The 20,316-nt window shown below is 35.0% G+C and overlaps 1 protein-coding gene and 1 long non-coding RNA gene across 2 annotated transcripts in view; both read right to left on the reverse strand.

The window, feature by feature from the left end:
- The window catches only part of LOC130804727 (eukaryotic translation initiation factor 3 subunit D-like), a 5,794-nt gene extending 285 nt beyond the window's left edge, over positions 1 to 5,509 (reverse strand). Inside the window, exons 1-2 of the mRNA XM_057669281.1 lie at positions 3,645 to 5,509; positions 1 to 37 (exon numbers count right to left, since the gene is read on the reverse strand). The exon at positions 1 to 37 is cut by the window's left edge and continues 285 nt beyond it. Coding sequence (XP_057525264.1) covers positions 3,650 to 5,401 — 1,752 coding nt within the window. The 5' untranslated portion in view covers positions 5,402 to 5,509 and the 3' untranslated portion in view covers positions 1 to 37; positions 3,645 to 3,649. The remainder of the gene's footprint in view (positions 38 to 3,644) is intronic.
- Positions 5,510 to 15,830: 10,321 nt separating this feature from the next.
- On the reverse strand, positions 15,831 to 18,350 carry LOC130804728 (uncharacterized). Its single transcript, XR_009040053.1, has 3 exons — positions 17,903 to 18,350; positions 16,991 to 17,064; positions 15,831 to 16,576 (listed from the first exon to the last, which is right to left on the reverse strand). It is a non-coding gene; the product is annotated as an uncharacterized LOC130804728 (long non-coding RNA).
- Positions 18,351 to 20,316: the final 1,966 nt, after the last annotated feature.

The raw sequence follows: 20,316 nt of genomic DNA on the forward strand, positions 1-20,316 counted from the left end.
CCACAGGAAACTTACACTTCATCACTGCAGCACTAACCTGCATCCGACCAAAGTTTTATTTAGATGAATGCTAAGAGCTCTTCATATTAGCTGGTAATGGTAAAGCTTCAAAAAAGAATGACTGTTCAGAAGACACGGAAGTTCGGATGACATGCATCAGTAGCTCTAACACACTAGTAAGTGGCACAATCTTGACAGCAGAAAAATCAAATACGATCTACTGACACAGTTCAACATAAGCAGTTAAAAACAATATTTGCACGATGAATAAGTGTACTTACGTTACTTAACTTAGGTGACATATCCAAAATGGAAAGCAATATATTTTTAGTTTTAATACAATTCTATTTTAAGATATAAAGAAACACGAGCCAGATATTTCAGCTTTTAAGAAACAAATTTTCAGTTCCGGAAATTATTCATAAAAAATATAATTAAGATTGTACATCGTGAACCTTATATTCAGCTTGCCCAAGAAAGAATTTGCAACGCACCACTCAGTCCCAGAATTAATCAAACAGGAAACAAGAATCAAACAAGGTTCTTATGCAAGTAAAACCAGGTCTGAGAACAATGCAAGCATGCGCTTCTAATCTTTGTCAGACAAACTAGACCGTAATGATTCAAAAAGAACAAAACATCAATGTGCATAACAGGTGCGAATGAAGTACTGGCCACTCATACTATTGAAGTAAGTACGGCCATCCAATTAGGAAACTCATCCAAAGTTTGAAGGGGATTAGTAGTGAGCACTGCCTGATTAATTATAGTATTATAGTTGCCCCAAATTTTAATTTATATCTTTGGTCCTTTTTATGTGGAAGCTATCTGGGAGAAACAGTATGATGAAAGGAAAAAAAATGGAGGAAATACATGACAACAAAATTTCCCAAATATCTTGCTTTCAGTTTCAGAAAAATAAAAGTGTTAATACTTAATCTGTCGGCAACAGAGAATTCCGAATCTAAGATGAATTTTAATTGCATGAACAATTGGTCAAACACAAAGCGTATAAGCTGAGGGGGGAAGAGAAAAAAGACACTATTACTATAAAGCGATAATTTACGCATCTCAATTCTCAAATGCAGATGAAGTTCTATAAGTAATCTATAAGGGCACCGTTACATAAACAGCAATTTTTGCACTATGCTGTAGAATGTTTAAAAATACCGTTAGGTGCACTAAGGCGCAAAAGGTCCTTGGAGCCTAGATGCAGAGCAAAAGTGCGGGCTTTTGAAGGTGAGGCGCACTTTTTTGGCTAATAAAAAAATCAATTTAAAAACATATTGATACTTAAAATAAAATTTATTTATATTAAAATACTCCATACAAGCTTAAACAGTTCATTATCATTGCAAGAAGCATTCATTATCATTGTGGAAATACTCAAATGATAATTATAAACACACTTTTAAATTACTTAAAAAAGTAAATCGTTTAGTTACTAATTATATAAAATTCAATTATGATGACAAATGAAAGGGCCGTTGAAGAAAGAAACACAAATATAATACGATGACAAATAAAGCCGTTATTGAAAAACAAAATGAAAAGTCTTTAAAATAAAAAGAACAAAAATGGAGAAAAAGAGTAAAAGGGAATTGTAAAAAAGATAAACATAAGAAAAAGATATTCAATTATAATGACAAATGAAAGTGTCGTTGAAGAAAGAAAAACAAATATAGTACGATGAAAAATAAAGCCGTTATTGAAAAAACAAAATGAAGAGTCTTTTAAAATAAAAAGAACAAAAAATAGAGAAAAAAAGTAAAAGGAAATAGTAAAATAAGATAAAACTTAAGAAAAAGATATTTTAGCACACCAACAGTTTGAACTTTTGGGCTTCTCTTGGACCTACTTTAGATTTACATTCAAAAGCCCCGCGTGAAGGTACCTAAAGCTAAACATCATACAGGAAGCGCAAAAGGCGCACGAGGCACAAAAGCGCAAAAGACGTGCCTCTTGTAATGGCTTCGACCTGACCTGCACACTCGAAACGTTTTTTTTTTTTGGTTACCTATGTGTGCCTTGCATCCAATTTTTACATTTAAGACTATGAAAAGCCCATGTAAATCACAAGCGAACCATTGAGTTACAACTTATGAGACACCTAAATATCTGAAATTAGAGCAACTTTGAATAATCAACACATGTATGTATGGAGCATACCCAACTCACAAGCAACTAAGTTTAACTCAATCATGATTGGTTATAGTGAGCTCAATTTGAGTTCTAGCTCAAACAATTTGTGAGCATGCCTTTCAATCCAAGAAGAAACAAATGTTATACGATCAAGAATGGACCGGAGATAGTGATTCAACAAAAAGGGCAATCATATCGATGCTAAAAAATCAATGGGGTATCACCTTTGAAAAACTATAACTATAGTTCTTCCCTGTTCGTTATGTACTTATGGGTAGCAAACATGTAGTAAAAGAGAAATAAGACAAGCCAGCGAGGAAAACTAAAGAATCTGGACCGCAAATACAGCCCTATAAGAAAACCGAAAGACCAGATATCAAACAAATCTTTGCTTCAAATAAATTATATCCTAGTTACCTCAATCAACCTCCAGTAATAAAATGGTGGACAACAAGAAAAAACTTTATTCACAACACTCGACTTCAGCCATAATAAGACAGAACTAATCATATATGTACAAGTACTAAAACATGACTTAAGAGGACACCAATATTGTAAATTAAAAAAATGAAATCCTCACTTGCATAAATTTACAAATTCAATAGCACTGTAAGGAAAGAGAGCAATCAAATGGTGGAAAGTAATAAAAGTAAATGCAAAAATGTTTGCTGAAAGATTCATTCTAAAAACTAATTGAACAACCAAGTTCCAAAGAAGAGCGAATCACACAAAGAACGATATCACACATGCGGGAAAGGAAATTCTAGATGAAACAAATGGTGGTATGGTAGTGAAAAAAACAATGTAGTGGAATGAAGTGAAAGTCAAAAAAACAGAGAACGTTATTTAGTTTGGAACATGTTGGGAGTCAGGAAAACATTGCGTTGAAAAACAAGGAAACCAAAACCAAAACAAAACAAGTGGTATGTTTGACAAAGTTGAAAGTGTGCACAAAGGCATACAACACTCCAGAGAAAGAGATTTTACTAGGAAATCTTTAAGGAAGGATCTTAGTAGGGTGAAGTGTGGAAGAAAATACAACAAATAATCCTCAAAAACATCAGCAAACAGAAACAAGTTGTAACCTAATGCTAAAATTTCAACACCCAAGTTATTGAGACTCCTAAAGCCATAACTTGTAGTGGTCAGAGATTTGTCAAAAGATCATAGATGGTTGCATTATACAGGATCTCAAATACCCGTAAAATCTTTTAGATCGATACACATTTAAAGGTACAGTAGGCACAAGACATGATCAGATGAGGGCTAGCAAAGAACAGAATAGCATACAGAACAGATACACCCTTTACTTCTAAGGCAACAAAGAAAGAACAAAGCAAGCACTTACAAATAAACATGGAAAACCTTAGCACACAATTATTAAAAGGCTAACTAGGAAGTATAGAATTTTGACAATTAATAATCCTAATGAAAAACTAAAGAAAGAAAACATGGATGAGCACAATTCAGTAGATATCAATAAGCTCGATTAGAATCTATACCCTTTCTAAGGCACAGCAGTAATCTCTTTATCCTCAACATCAGTAGCAGCTACACTAATCTCAGAAGAGATAGCAGTGGCAGCATCTTCAGTCGGAGGTTGCGCTTGCTCATCTTCCGGCAAAGGCTCCTCAACATAATCATTCTCAAAAGCATCAGCAGGCACCTCATAAATCCTAACTTGTGGTTTTGCAGGGTCTTTGACCAACACATATTTACCCTCATCCAACTTCATACAAAAATCAACAATAGTCTTAACAATGCCCCACATATTCGACATATTCAGATTAATCTGAGAGGCGAAATCCCTGGGCTTGTGCCCAACAACACCCAAAATCACATGATTAAAATGATCCCTAGGATGAACCCTAGAAACATACCCCAATTTCATTGTATCAGCACCAGCCAAAAGAGCCTGAGCAGTCCACTTAGCCATCTTATTAGCGTTATTCTTCAACTCAGTAGCCAAAACAGCTCCTCTTTGAGTCTCCAGCTTCTGCCTCCAATCGACACCGGTATACTTAGAATCAAATTCATTCAAAGCATTCAATGTCAAAAACTGTTTCTGATTATTAACCTCTAACACACTCTGTAACTCACATCTAGCAACCAAATACATTTCATTATCAAGCTTCCATCTTCTGTACCTATACCCAGCAGAAGCAACCTCTTCACCTTCATTGGCAAAAGGATTAGGCTCATCAAAAGTAACCTTCCTCCCATCTCTAACCAAAACTTGTTGAGAGAAATTCTGGTTGATATAAGCAGCTTCAACACTCAAAGAATAAGCTGAATTGATATCTTCCTTCAATTCCGGAAGAGGCTCTTGAGAAGTTTCATTAACAGACAACAAATCCAATTGAGACCCGTCTCTTTTATCAAAAAACAGCTTGTTTCCAACCCTTTGAATCACAATATCCCAACTGTAAACACTCCTCGATGCACACATCAATGTCGATAAAATTGCATCAGTAGCAAAAACCGTTGCTTTATCCTCATTAGCAAGCCTCCTAATTACCGGATCATCAGTTGTAGTAACTTTGAAAAAGTTCCGATTCTTAAACCTCTCAAGTCTTCGCTCATTCTTAGGTGTAAGACGATCGTAAGATCGATCATAGGGTTCAAGTGCACCACAGAACAGAAGATCTTCAGGTTCAGGAACATTAAATGCAAGCTTGGTGAAAGTTGAAAAGGGAATCTGTTCAAGCATGTTCCATTCAGGTTGAATTTCAACAGACGATTTGAAAACAGCGGCTTCACGACGTTGCCCACCACCAGCACGATTCATGTGATAGAGGCGATCACGACGAGCGCGTTCTTTCTCAGCTTCGCGCTTACGAGCTTCGACTTCTTCGTCACGACGCTGAGGAAGGTGGCGTGAAGGGTTGTTGTGGTGGTGATTGAATCGCCATTTAGGGCCAAATTTAGGGCGAGGAGGAGGCTTACCGTCAACAAGACGAAAAGAGGAATCTTCATCGGCGGCTAGGGTTGCAGCGAATGAATCATCTCCGGTGAAATCAAAAACGGAATCGGAGATGTTGTTGCGGCGATTTGAAAGGTTGTTGAGATTGCGAGTCCAATCAGCGATACGGCCGAGTTTGTCAGAGCGTGAGAAAGGGGCGAAGGGGACATTGACGGGGATGGTGGGGGAGGAGAGTGAAGGGTTCGGGTTAGTTGTGGTAGATGAGGTGGCTTCAGGAGGTCCCCAACCGTCGGGGTTGAAGGGAACGAAGCCGACTTCGAAGGTTGAGGAAGCCATTGTTGATGATGGGAGAGAAAAATGGAGAAATGTAGGTTTTATGTGAGCAGAAAAAACCCTAGGGAAGTAGACAAGTACGGAAGATAAAAGGGCCGTTTCTATGGATTGGGAATTTTGCTCTTGTGCATGGATTTGGGAATTGGACTTCTTAATGGGTTTAAATTTAGAATTGAATTTTTTGGGTTTGAAAATTAGAGAAAATTTGAAAAAATAAGATTATTTAACAACTTAATTTCAAAAATAAGCTTTGTGAAAATTTATTTCCTAAAATAAGCTTCTGTACATCCAAACTTAGCCTCGGGTAAAATCGCTGTTACTAACAGCGAAAGAGGAAAAAAAAAATTAAAAGGCCAAAGTCGCTATTAGTAACAGCGACTTTGGCCTTTTAATTTTTTTTTTTATGAACTAAAGTAGCCGTTGTTAATTAGAAAAATACCCGTTAGGAACTTGAAAATAGTCGTTGTAATGATGCTCTATAAATAGCTCCATCATTTCCCATACTTCATTATATCCATTCTACATCATTCTTCTTCTTTACAATCAATTTTTAAAGGTAACATAAGGTATTATGTTAGTTTTACTCTCAATTTATAAATGTTAATACTTTTTTTGAAAGCTCACTTACGTTATTATATTATATGTATTATGTAGATGTCAAAGGAGCATTGTATTGAAGAGTTTTGTGATTGTTGTTATGAAGTTAAGATTAATACAGATTGGAGCGACTTCGATCCTGGGCGTGATTTTGTTGCTTATCCTTTCTACTTGGTTGAAGGATTAGGATGCACATACTTTAGATGGATTGATCCGGAGGGTACCAAATGGCAGAGATACCTAATAATACGGCTTGAAAAAGAAAAACAAGAGCTTAAAGATGAGGATTGTAATCTCAAGAGACAAATAAATGATATGGCACATAGGAAATAAGAGACTGAAAAGATTATGAGAAAGTTTAAGAAGCAATCTTAGTTAGCATCGGTGGTTTAAGTTAACGAATGAATTATGTAATTTGATATGTATTCATTGAACATGAATGAAATATATACGATAAAAATATATACATCTACATATATATTACAATTTATACACAAAAGACCAAATGTTACAAATATTGAGTATGTACAAATGTTCAATATATACAAACAGTATTCTAATGCTAATCCTCCTCCTGTACCCTGTCTAACTGTGACGGTTTACGACGCCTCCTACGATAGTAAGAGGCCGTCGCATGACGCTCGGGTAGGGGAGGTGATTGATAATGTGATGATGTGGCACCTTGTGAGGACCCGGCACCGTAGTCCGGGCACGTTAAGTCAACCTCCTCAAGATGAACGTCGGGGTGATGAAGAGATGACTCGTACTCGTACGTAGTGGTGTGGGGTGCAATCACTTCCGGAAATGAAGTGTTGAAACTGCGTGCCTAGGAGTATGCCTTGGGCAATCTCCCGTACGAACTCCTCTTGGGAGGAGCTGATGACTGATGCAATGCCTTGTGCCTGCAGTAAGACTTAAGTATTAATGAAATGTATAACGTGTAAGTTGTATGGATAATAATCAATGTTGAAGAATACTTACAAAGTGCGTCATCGTCGGTGCTGCGGGAGCGTACTGGGCTATCGCCATGATACCTCATGGTGTCATCCATCGACGAGTGATGGAGAGGAACCACGGCATGTAATCCGCCGTAGTAGGTGCGCCTGCAGTGTCGATCGGCGCACCTTGGGCTAGCAGCTCTAGCCTATGCTCCCAACGAGTGACATGGCGCCAGTTGACCTCCAGCCAATTCTTGGGATCCCGACCCTTACGAGAGTGGTGGAGCTCCGCCTCTATGTCACATGGCGGCGGGATGCCCTGTACCATCCCAAATTGGCGCAGTACACGCTCAGGGAGATGCACTTCGACTATGTCGAAGCAGATCAGAGGTAAAGATGCTCTCCACGCCCCTGACAATATGCCCGAGTGCTGAGGCAATGCAGCGTATGCCTCAACGGGGTAAGGGTCCCATCAAAACTAAACGTGAAAATTCGATTAATAAATTACGCAATGTGATAGTTACAAAACAAGTTGTAGAGAAGTTGTTACCTGGTCAGCTCGTAGTAGATCGAGTTGATCGCGGTAGAACCCCACGCCCGATGCAGTGTGGGTCCTTGTTCGTCTTTCAAAGGACCACCGCGATCCATATGGCACATGCGGGGAGGAAGCAGTGGTGGCGCAAATGCACCACGTCCCACACTCCGCAACAGTTGACCAAAGAGAACATGCTCCCACGCCCAAAGCTATGAATTACCATTATAAGTAAGTAAAAGAAACACAAAAATATATAATAAATGAAACAAAACGGTAACATGTAAACTTAGTATTACTTACAGAATAATCAGGGGCCCAGCGATCTCCTTCACGTTCTTCCATGAAGCTTCACAAAGTCTCCTGTACAGATACGCTAGGGCTGCTGAACCCCAGCTGTACCCGGAGATGACCTCCCATGGCGCATCAAGCAACGTCAAGCACAATAGTTGTACCCGGTTGCCAGTCTTGTCGGAGAACAAGACAGCACCAATCAGATAAAAGAGCTACGCCCTAGCGTATCTCTCAACGATGGCTTCATCAGCACCTTCAGGGAGGTGCGAGAAGTTTTGTGCATGTACGCGCAGGCTACTCCCTTTAGTTACCTCTGCCGGAGGTCGGACTCCTAATAGTCTATGGACTTTGTCTTGCCAGCTTTCGAATTAACGTCCATCGATGCACACGGCATGTCCCTCGATGGGAAGCTGTGTAAGCACAGCTACGTCAAGTAACGTGACGGTAGCCTCACCTGTAGGTAGGTGGAAGGTATGAGTCTATTGGCGTCACCGCTCGACTAAAGTTGTGACTAGCGCCCGATCGACTCTCCCGTACGCGATCAGGTGGAAGTCATGCAACCTCGCAAGCTGAACGTACGAGACGATTCGTGCGTCAATCGCCCACGGAGCTGAATCGGGATGCCTGGTGTATATGGTATCCGTGTCGGACACCTAAATCCAAATATTATGTTAGCTTCAAGTTAAAGTATCATGAAGTAATATATTCAAAAGGTGTAAGTTCAATAACCTGTACATCCCATAGCACACTGCTCCTATGATTTGCCTGCATCGTAAGGACACTAGGGTCGAGAGGGCCTGGAGCTGCTGGATCCATCTCTGCCGCAATTCAACAATAACTAGGGGTAGACCTTGAATAATCCCACATTGCATCTATAGCCTCCTCATCCTCAACCGGAAAAGCTGACAAATCTCCACTAAGATTGTACTTAAAACTTAAATTAACAATACTTCTTGTAGTGTCAATGCCAATCTTAGAGCATATAAAATGTTTAAATTCATTCAAATCCATGTATGAGTTGCATGCAAACAGTTTACGTCTTCCCCCAACATACTTAACGTTGTTACTAGTTGATTGAATTGAACCATTCCAGAAGCATACAACAATCACACGAAATGAATCCAATTCTACAACAATACATACAAAATCAACATCACCATCACGTTCATAAATATATTACCACTATAGATGACATACATTTTAAAATCAACAACAAATTCATGAACAAACAACCTCATTATGAAGATCACTATATATGACATACATTTTCAAATCAACAACAAATAAAAAAATTTATAATAAAAACGTACCTCAATAAGCTGTAGATCAACAAGAAGTAGTAAATTGGAAGTTTATGAACCTACATTTATGTGAAAGTTGGTTAAAAGTTTGTAAACCCTAATTTTTCGAAAATGGAAAAAACACAAAAAAAATCGTACCTTAGGGCAATGTAGGAAAATGACAGAACTAATTAGTGGTACAAACTTGGAATTTGATGAGTTTAGTTGAAGGATTGAATGTGATTTTAAAGGAGGAAAGAAGAAGAGAACTCGTAAGTGTGGCAAAGCGAAAACAAACACTAGTGGAAAAAACCTCGTTTGCTGCGGTTTTTTGGCCATTTTTTGCTGCGATTTTGGCCCCCAGCAATAGTGATAGCAGCAAATGTACTACTTTAAATGCTGCGGTTAAAAACCGCAGCAAATAAGAGCATTATTTGCTGCGGTCAGAGGCAAAATCGCAGCAAATAAGGTGGGGTATTTGCTGCGATCAGGGGCATAACCGCAGCAAATAAGTGGCATTATTTGCTGCGGTTATGCCCCTAACCGGAGCAAATACTTATATTTTTTTTTCTTTTTCCGTTTTATCCTTATAATAATCCAATAATAATACAATGTAATAATAACAGTGATTAATCCAATGATAATCACATATAATCAACAATAATCTCTTTGTAATAATAAACTCTCGCTCGTATATATATAATATAATATTATGTACGTACATATATATATATATATATATATATATATATATATATATATATATATATATATATATATATATATATATATATATATATATATATATATATATATATATATATATATATATATATATATATATATATATATATATATATATATATATATAATATACATTAAAGTATAAAAAATAATCTATAATAATTACAATTTATCAAGGACAAATATTAGCAAGATACGCGGCAATCTTGTCTTTTAATTCGCGCATCTCGCCACTTCTCAAAGGACATGTTTCCCTCGGAATGTCGTTTAAAACCTATAATATAATATAAAAATAAAAGATTAATATAGAAACATATTTTACCAATAATATATTTAATTAAGAACGTAACAAATACTTACGGCATCTATATTTTCGACTCCAAACTCCTTCACGGATTGTATAATATCGTCCATATACTTCAGCGCATAGTAGCCGCAGTCAACAGAAGAAGAAGGTTGTTGAAAGCACTAAGAGAAAATAGATGTTAGTGTCAAAAACGGTTTAAAACGCATAAAATAGCAACTTAACACATAATTTCTAGCATATGACTACGATTTTCAATTCTAACCACTTCAAAACATTAATATATACCAAATAGTGTTTTGTGCCAAGTTTCGTACAAAACAAACCAAGTTTGAGCTACTTTATGGGCGAAATTGACAAAAACGCTTAAAAACCCTTAAAATCGCAACTTAACACCTAATTTCTAGCATATGACTATTATTTTCAATTCTAACCATTTCAACACAATAATATATGCCAAATAGTGTTGTGTGCCAAGTTTCGTGCATAACAAACCAAGTTTGACCTACTTTACGTGCGAAATTGACAAAAACGCTTAAAAACCCTTAAAATCGCAATTTAACACGTAATTTCTAGCATATAACTAAGATTTTCAATTCTATCCAATTCAACACAATAATATATACCGAATAGTGTAGTGTGCCAAGTTTCGTGTGTAACAAACCAAGTTTGACCTACTTTACGCGCGAAATTGACAAAGCAGCAAACTAGCGACCAGACCACCTTGCACGACACGTGGAGACCAAACCTATGCATCCAGGACCTAGGCTAAAGTGGAAATGGAATCTTGGTACTTGTATCTAGCTATCAAGGTCCTAAACCCATTCTAATAATCCCCGTGGACTCCTAGAAGCTGAGCTGAAGGAGGGCTGCTCGACAGTATGCTAGATTAGAATTCTTTAAGTGTTTGCGGTTGTTTCGTGTTCTTTTCATGATCATTTTTAGTTTTTGTATGTGTCATTAATCAAAGCTTATGAACAACATTAATCCTTGCATAACCAAAGCCTTAATCAGCCCCGGTTTCGCATCAAAACCAAGTTTGAGCTACTTTACGCGCGAAATTGACAAAAACGCTTAAAAACCCTTAAAATCGCAACTTAACACGTAATTTCTAGCATATAACTATGATTTTCAATTCTATCCAATTCAACACAATAATATATACCAAATAGTGTAGTGTGCCAAGTTTCGTGCGTAGCAAACCAAGTTTGACCTACTTTACGCGCGAAATTTACACAGCAGCAAACTAGCGATCAGACCACCTTGCACGACACGTAGAGACCAAACCTATGCATCCAGGACCTAGGCTAAAGTGGAAATGGAATCTTGGTACTTGGATCTATCTATCAAGGTCCTAAACCCATTCTAATAATCCTCGTGGACTCCTAGAATCTGAGCTGAAGAAGGGCTGCTCGACAGTATGCTAGATCAGAATTCTTTAAGTGTTTGCGATTGTTTCGTGTTCTTTTCATGATCATTTTTAGTTTTTGTCAGTGTCATTAATCAAATCTTACGCACAACATTAATCATTGCATAACCAAGGCCTTAATCAGCCCCAGTTTCGCATCAAAACCAAGTTTGAGCTACTTTACGCGCGAAATTGACAAAAACGCTTAAAAACCCTTAAAATCGCAACTTAACACCTAATTTCTAGCATATGACTATTATTTTCAATTCTAACCATTTCAACACAATAATATATGCCAAATAGTGTTGTGTGCCAAGTTTCGTGCAAAACAAACCAAGTTTGAGCTACTTTACGCGCGAAATTGACAAAAACGCTTAAAAAAACCCTTAAAATCGCAACTTAACACCTAATTTCTAGCATATGACTATTATTTTCAATTCTAACCATTTCAACACAATAATATATTCCAAATAGTGTTGTGTGCCAAGTTTCGTGCATAACAAACCAAGTTTGACCTACTTTACGCGCGAAATTAACACAGTAGCAAACTAGCGACCATACCACCTTGCACGACACGTGGAGACCAAACCTATGCATCCAGGACCTAGGCTAAAGTGGAAATGGAATCTTGGTACTTGGATCTAGCTATCAAGGTCCTAAACCCATTCAAAAACACGAGGACGTTTTCCTAACTCATCCTCGACTCCCTTCATCATCTCATCAACACGATCCACATTCCATCGACATTCTCTTCATCTGTCTCATACCCATCAACATGATCTATTACATCCTCATTGACATCGGCCACATTATTGACGTCCTCAACAACACTTTTCTCTTTGTAAACTCCCTCCTCAGCATGCCAAACCCAAACATGATATTGAGGCCTAAACCCACGTCGAAGCATGTGCTCCCTAAGGATATCAACACTATCTACCTTTGATACATTGCCACAACTGACACATGGGCAAAACAAACCAACTCCCCCCGTCCTAACTTGATGTTCAACCGCAATACTACAAAATTCTAATACGCCATGAATAAATTCCGACGATTCAATGCTTCCATATATCCAAGAACGATCTTTTGTCATCCTAATTTGTGCGATTAGTTAATTTAAAATAAAATTAATACACAACTTTTAAATATATATACTTAACGAACTCTAACTAACCACAAAATTAAGTAATAATCATTCATTTAACACTAATTAACCCAAATAATAACACAATGTTTTTTAAACTGTCCAAATGATGTTTATTGTAGTAACCATAATTAATATTCATATAAAAACAATAAAAATAAAATCACATTCATAAACTTGGACAACTAATTAACATTCATATCAACAACGCATTCATTTAACTATAAACAACCCTAATTAAACCTAATTTACAAAATAGAAAAAAAATTACGATAAATTTAAAACTTAAAAACCCCACACATTCATAATTAAAATGAAGAAATTACTTAAAAATATAACAAAATATGATATATATGATAAATTTAAAACTTAAAAACAACAACAACATACACATTCATAAAGTATGACAAATTTAAACCTAATTTACAAACCACACACAAACCACATTCACAAATAATTACTAAATATGCAAATAATTAATTAACAAACCACATTTTTAACTAAATTACTAAATTCGTGAGTTTTGAAGATGAATTTTTATCTTTTATTTTTGTGATATTAATTGATTTTTATGGGTTAATGACGGTAAAAAAACTAGAAAGAGGTGATTTTTAAGGCATCATGTATGTTATTATTATCATTATGCCCAGTACATCCCATTCACATTAAGTATTGAAGAATGATGATGATGATGAACAAGAACACAGTAGAAGAATAGTAGGGTTTATGAAAATTCGAAGTTTGATGATGAACAAGAACAGCAGTAAGGATTTACCTTCAGAAACCGTTTGTGAAGATGAACAGCAACAAGCAAAGAATGATGAACAACAGCAAATGATCGTTTGTGAAGATGAACAGCAACAAGAATGATGAATAACAGCAAATGACCGTTTGTGAAAATGAAGATGAACACAAGAAACGAACACAAATCTTGATGCTTAATCTTATACGTTTGTGAAGATGAAGAAGAGGAACGAAGCAAATGAAGATGAAGATGAAGCATTTTTTCAATGAGGAACAAAGCAAACTGTATAACGTATTTGAGAAGGGATATGCGAATAAAAAAGAAACTGGGGGGTTTTATCAAATGTCCAACGGTCATTTGCTGCGGTTCAAAACAAAACCGAAGCAATAAAAAATTTTGTTAAGGGTTATTTGCTGCGGTTCAAGCATAACCGGAGCAATTAGAATTTTCATGAAGATATATTTGCTGCGGTTCAACCAAAACCGGAGCAATTAATCAAACTTTGAAGAGTTATTTGCTGCGGTTGTGGAAAAACCGGAGCAATTAGTGCAATGTGAAAGGTTATTTGCTGCGGTCAACTGGATAACCGTAGCAATTAATATATATATATATATATATATATATATATATATATATATATATATATATATATATATATATATATATATATATATATATATATATATATATATATATATATATTTTCTGATACATTTTCCTACTTTTTGCTGCTAATACACAAAAACCGCAGCAAATGATGAGCAGCAATTACATTTTTTTTCCACTAGTGAAAAGCCGTGAACTGAAATGAGGAAGAAGGAAACTGGAAAGACTTCAGTCGCTGTTAGTAACAGCGACTTTGGCCTTTTAATTTTTTTTTCCTTTTTCGCTGTTAGTAACAGCGATTTTACCCGAGGCTAAACTTGGATGTACGGAAGCTTATTTTGGGAAATAAGTGTTCACGAAGCTTATTTTGGAAATTAAGTTGTTAAATAATCTTTTTTTTTCAAATTTTCGAAAATTAGACTATCTAACAATGGTAGTTTTTAAGTGATTATTCTAACACGTTAAAATTATAATAAATTTATCACTTTCTTTTTAGCTCGTCTTATATGAGATAATTTTATAATGAAGCGGGTTTATATAATTAGTTTATTTTGTTTAACTGATCGCTTTAAGTTTAAATTATAAGTGATTATTCTAACACATTAGGCCAATAGAGATGGCCTCACCATAAGACCGTCTCAGTTAAAAAATTTTGTTTTCTTTGACAAATTTTAGTTAAAATCATCTTACTATGACATCTCTTTACATAGACTATTCCAATTCTAATATTAAATTTTAAAAATGTAAAAAAATTGAAAATCAATTTTCAAAGAAAAACAACTTCTCCTCAAATCACTTTCTTTAAGTTTCATGTAGTTTCTCTAAGTATCTTTCATGTAGTTTCCCACATCAGTTATATATGAAATTGGTGTAGGATTTATAAGCAAATGAGATCTCTCACCTAATAGACTAGTCTTTTGGCTGAGCTTTTATGTTTGTCCTATAACAATTGTATCAGAGCCAGACTCATAGTGGGTGCCCTGCACAGTGGATGGCTTGCGAAGTTATGGCATGGAAGAGCCAGTCGTGACCCAGCGAGAACATTGGCATTATGGGGGGTCGATTTTTATGGTCCATTGCAAGGTATGGGGCTTGTTCCATATCGATTGTGTATGCAATTGGAATAAGGTTTATAGGCAAATGGACTCTCAACTAATAGACTAGTCTTTTGGTTGAACTCTTCTATTATAATGCGTTAATTTTGAATACAAGAAGAAGAAAAAAGAAGAAATTGAAAATCAAGCAAGAAGAAGCCATATGGGGAGATAATTGTTATCGACCAACCAAAGAAGAAATACAGCACGGTCAAGTATTCTGTTGATGATCACATTTGGTGTCTAATTAATCAAATTAAGCATGTATATTATTGATTGTAAAAATTATCACTTATGAATTTAAATTAGTCAATTATTTATATTTGTTAAATATGAAATAAGAATCATCACTTTTATAGTTAAGCTTAAAGTGACTACTTATAACACTGAGGGACTAATTTACAATTTGAAAATAATTACCTATAACCATACAGCGATCACTAATAGTCTTACAGTGATAGCTTATAACTTTAAAGTGATGACTTCAAATTATAGAGTACTTACTTTATAATATTGAAGTAATCACTTATAACTTTGGATTAAGCAATTACAATCCTAGACTGACCATTTGCAATTTTAATGTGACCATTATATCTTAAAGTCATCCCTTATAATCTTAAAATAGTCACTTATTACCATAGATTGATCACTTGTAATCTTAAATTGACTAATTATAACCTTAAACTGGTCACTTACAATGTTAAAATAACCAAAAATAACCAATTATAACCTTTTTTTTTAGTTAACTTGTTAATTAGCATAAAATAAGATCAGCCAAGGTTTGAATACTTTGGGGGAAAGGGTCCAACAAATTTTCTCATTAGCTATCTAATGTATAATCTTAAATTGATCACTTATAACCGTACAGTGATCACATAGAGTCGTAAAGTGGTTATTTATAATTTGTTGGCTCTCTTAGGTTTTGATGATGACTACACTTTATATAAACAAACGTATTTTAGAGATTGAATGCAAGTCAATATATGGTCTTGTTAGAGATCGTTGATAGTGCCTATAATTTAGTCTATGAACGTGTACTTATCAAAAGAATCCAAGGAAATTAGATAAGGTATATCGCTTAGGATGTCAAATGTAGAAAGGAGGCCTACTGTTCCCAGGTTTGATGATCTAACAATTGTTGATAGTGTAACAACCCGACTTACCGTTGACTGGGTAAACAGGGTCATCACTGGGTTCGTTTCCCAAGAAACTGAAATCACACTTCCAAAACTCAAGCAAAGAGGTCACAAGCTCTTCAACGTGACTAACTCAGCTAAATCCCAAAACCAACATCTAACTAATACACAAGATATTCATACAATTCTCTACAAGTCCGTATAACCAACACAGCCAAAACAAATATATATTTATCCAAAAAAAAACCTAATACAAAACTACAAATTCCTAAGTGCTCAGCTCAATATACATCCTTGGAACGCTATTCAAGCACCGCTAGCCCATCGTTTCCGACCGATTCCGATCTGTAATCAAACTAAAAGATGGAAACAACAGAAGGTCAGATTAAACTGAATGAGAATTAACAATCCAAATCAACAAAACACAGTAACTCAAATCACAGGTTTAAAAGCAACATCAGTTCCCTAGATCTATGTGCGCACAGGGAGTCTAGTTGAGAGGAACATCCATAGCTCTAAGGCTATGTCACTCTCGGGTGAAGCTAGTCAATATCTCAATGACAATTCGCTTCAAACAGGGAGCAGGGAACAATGTTCCTCAACTCCGTCAATGACCAGCTCGCAAGCCCGATCCATTGACCATATCATAATATCAGCATAAGCATTCATAACAACTTTGTCTCAACAATTTTCAATTCAAAAGCTTTAGTAAAAAGTTTATTTCAAGAATGTAGTCTGATCAGACCCTTTAAGGGACTGCTACTACTCACCAAAGACGACGCTTCAAAGAGTCAGGTTCGATCCGCAACTATCAGCTAGAATGGTTTTGCAAAGAAATTGTCTCCTGAAGCATAACAATACACATAATCACCAAAGGGCGTTCGATACTTAATACTAACATATAACTTTATTACATCTCCTCCTAAGACTGTAGCGTAACCAAACTTTATTCTAACATTTCAAATCATTTAAATCTCACATGTTTTATTCTAATCTCCCGATTTTCCATCAAGATTTTATAACCATGACCTATAATTGTCAATTTCTCTTCAAAATTAACAACCTCCATAATTTTCCTTTGTATTTCCAATCACAAGTAAAACAAACATTTAACTCACCATTAACAATACTTCCAAGAATCGCATAATTCAATCAAGAATACCAATTATCCCTTCTTTAATCACATTAATTATTTCTCAACAAAGCTATCTAATGTTATTTATCTACAATCATTTTTCTCCAATATACACATCTAATTAACCAGAGAGATAAGTATTCTACCCTACAGACTACAAGTCCTCAAGAATCTAGTACTTTATCCAAGAACATCAAACTTTTCGATTCTTTATCATTACAATTATTTTCCAATTAATTTTATGATTTTCAACATAGCCCAACATCTCAATATCCAATAACTTGTTACTACTCTTGATTTTTAGCCAATATAAAACTAAAGATGTAAGATTAACAATTCTTGAAATGGTACGAGGGTATTCATGAGTAAAGATTCTTTGATGCTAGGAAAAATGTAATAAAACTAATGAAGAAAAAAGGGATATGTGTATAGAAATTTTAGGATTTACATAGATATTGAATAGATTAAGAAATTACCACAATTTATAAGAGAGATTGCAAATTTCTACTTCATACAGCCTGTTTCGAAAGGGGTTGAAGGAACTTACAATTAGGACTTGAATCTCACGCAGGCTGCTGTGAATACCCATTGAATCAAAAGAACAACCCTGCTTTCTATTATTGTTCGTGTAATGCAGGTGAAGGAGTGGATCAATCCATTGTATACTCGAAAATCAAAAGAAAGTGAAAGCCTAGAATTTGTTGTCTATGGCTGCCAAGAATTAGGTTCTTCAATGAAGGACTTTGAAAATCAAGGAAGAGGATGAATATCGTTGCTCCTCTTTCGCGTTTTGGCAACAAGGAGTACAGGTGTGAAGCTGTTGTGTTTCTTCGAAGGTCAGAGGAAGGGAAGATTGAGGAACAATGCATGTTGCCTTCGGTTATGCCGGTGAGAATGAGCCCATGGATTCTAATTTTGAAGAATGAAAAGGAATAAGGGTTTAGAGCAATGAAGAAGGAGATGGATGTCGGGTTTGAAGAAGGTTTTGAGTGTTTGTTTTTGTTTTTGTTTTTTTTAAAGAAAAGGAAAAGAAGAGAAGTTAAATTGAGAATATTGTATGTCATGTGTATGTAAGGTCATTCTCGCATTGATAATTCTATTAAACTTACTCGTCTTAAAATATTAATTTTCCCGAATGTTACAGATAGAGATAGTACATTGTTCCCAGACTGGAGTGACAATTGTTTCTAGAGACAGTACATTGTTCCCAGACTGGAGTCTAGAGAATTTACGTCCGCTGAAAAATTCTAATTAATATATTTTCTGATTTTTTTAGTTAATGTATTAGTTAAAATTAATTTGTGTCATTATTTATTTAATAAGTTAATTGGAAAAATATCTTTTTAACCACCGTGTACTTTCTAAATAGTGGAATATTTCTCTCCTTATTTTTCTCCTTAAAAATAAGCATGCGTTTTGGATCTAATTAAGTGAAAAACTACCTTGCCTATTCTTAGAAAAATAAACCGTGGCTTTTTACTTGGAAATCAAGCTTCCACTTATTTCTCCATTGTTATGAGAATAAGTATAAGGGAATTAACCGTCAGTTTTTCCCCTTGAGATTCAAGATCCATTTTATTCTCCTTAATCTTAGGAATAAGAAAGTAATGGGTAGTTATTCTCTTTTTGCTAGCTAAATAAACTCTATAAATAGTGGACTTGTTTATTTTTCAATGTGCATGCGTATGAGCCTAAGAATCCATACGAGAGAGATTGATATTAACAAGAAATATTTTTGTTCCAAAATTGTCAATTAATTTATAATATTTTTTTATGCAACTCTTTAATTTTATCTTTGAGAATTTATCCTTGTAAAGGGTTTTTGAGAGAATTGCTGTAACTAGACTTGGGTGAATCTAGGGGAGTTAGAAAGCTTCTAGTAAAGTTACAGAATTAGAGAGCTTCGAGTGAAGCTAGAGAATTAGAGAGCTTCTAGTAAAGCTAGAGAATTGGAGAAGCTTCGAGTGAAGCAGGAGAAAGAGAGAAGCTTCGAGTGAAGCAAGGGTTGGCCTAGTTATGTGTATTTGTTTTATGTAATTGTAACTAATTGCCTAAAACATATTGGAGAGTTTTGACCACTTTATAATCTTAGACTGATCACTTATATCATTAAAGTGATTACTTTATAATCTTAGACTGATCACTTATAATTGAACAACGGTCACTTATAGTCTAAAGTAATTAATTATAATTTTAAAGTGATGAATTATAACCTTACAGTGATTACTTATAGCTTTAGAGTGATCATTTTATAATTGAAAGTAATCACTTATAACTTTAGACTAATCACTTACAACTTTAAACTCATCACTTACATTTTTAATATGATAAATTTTAACCTTAAAGTGATCACTCATAACCTTAACGTAATCATATATAACTTTCGACTAATGACTAAACTACAATGAAAGAGACCAAGTATAATCAGCTATAAATAATCACTTGCAATCAAAAAATGATCACTTATGGTATTAAAGTAATCGCTAATAACCTTAAATGATTAATTATAATCCTATATTGAACAATTATAACTTTAAAGTGATTACTTAGTATGCACCTCCTTTCTTGCCTTATCAAATGACTCCAACCTCACTTCTTCACACCTCAATGCACACCCATCATTATCCTCTAATGTGTGTGTTATGGCATGAGCAATGAGGTGATCAAAGTCACCTCTATAATGGTTGATTTGGTACTTGACATAATAATCTTATGAATTTTTTAGTAATTTTTTTGATTTTTTGCTATTAGATCATGGTCATTTTTTTGAGTTCTAATTCTAATAACTACTACTTTAAGAATTATATATTAATATTTTATGTTTTATGTATTAATGATAGTTTATTTTTCAAGAAAATCATACAATTTAATAAAAATTGTTGGAAACAATCAATGATAACTTTTCCAACACCGTGCAAAATGTACAATGATTATTGGACAAAATTGCTAACATGTATGTTT

Source organism: Amaranthus tricolor, chromosome 17, assembly GCF_026212465.1.
Source record: "Amaranthus tricolor cultivar Red isolate AtriRed21 chromosome 17, ASM2621246v1, whole genome shotgun sequence".
In the NCBI taxonomy this organism is placed as follows: domain Eukaryota; kingdom Viridiplantae; phylum Streptophyta; class Magnoliopsida; order Caryophyllales; family Amaranthaceae; genus Amaranthus; species Amaranthus tricolor.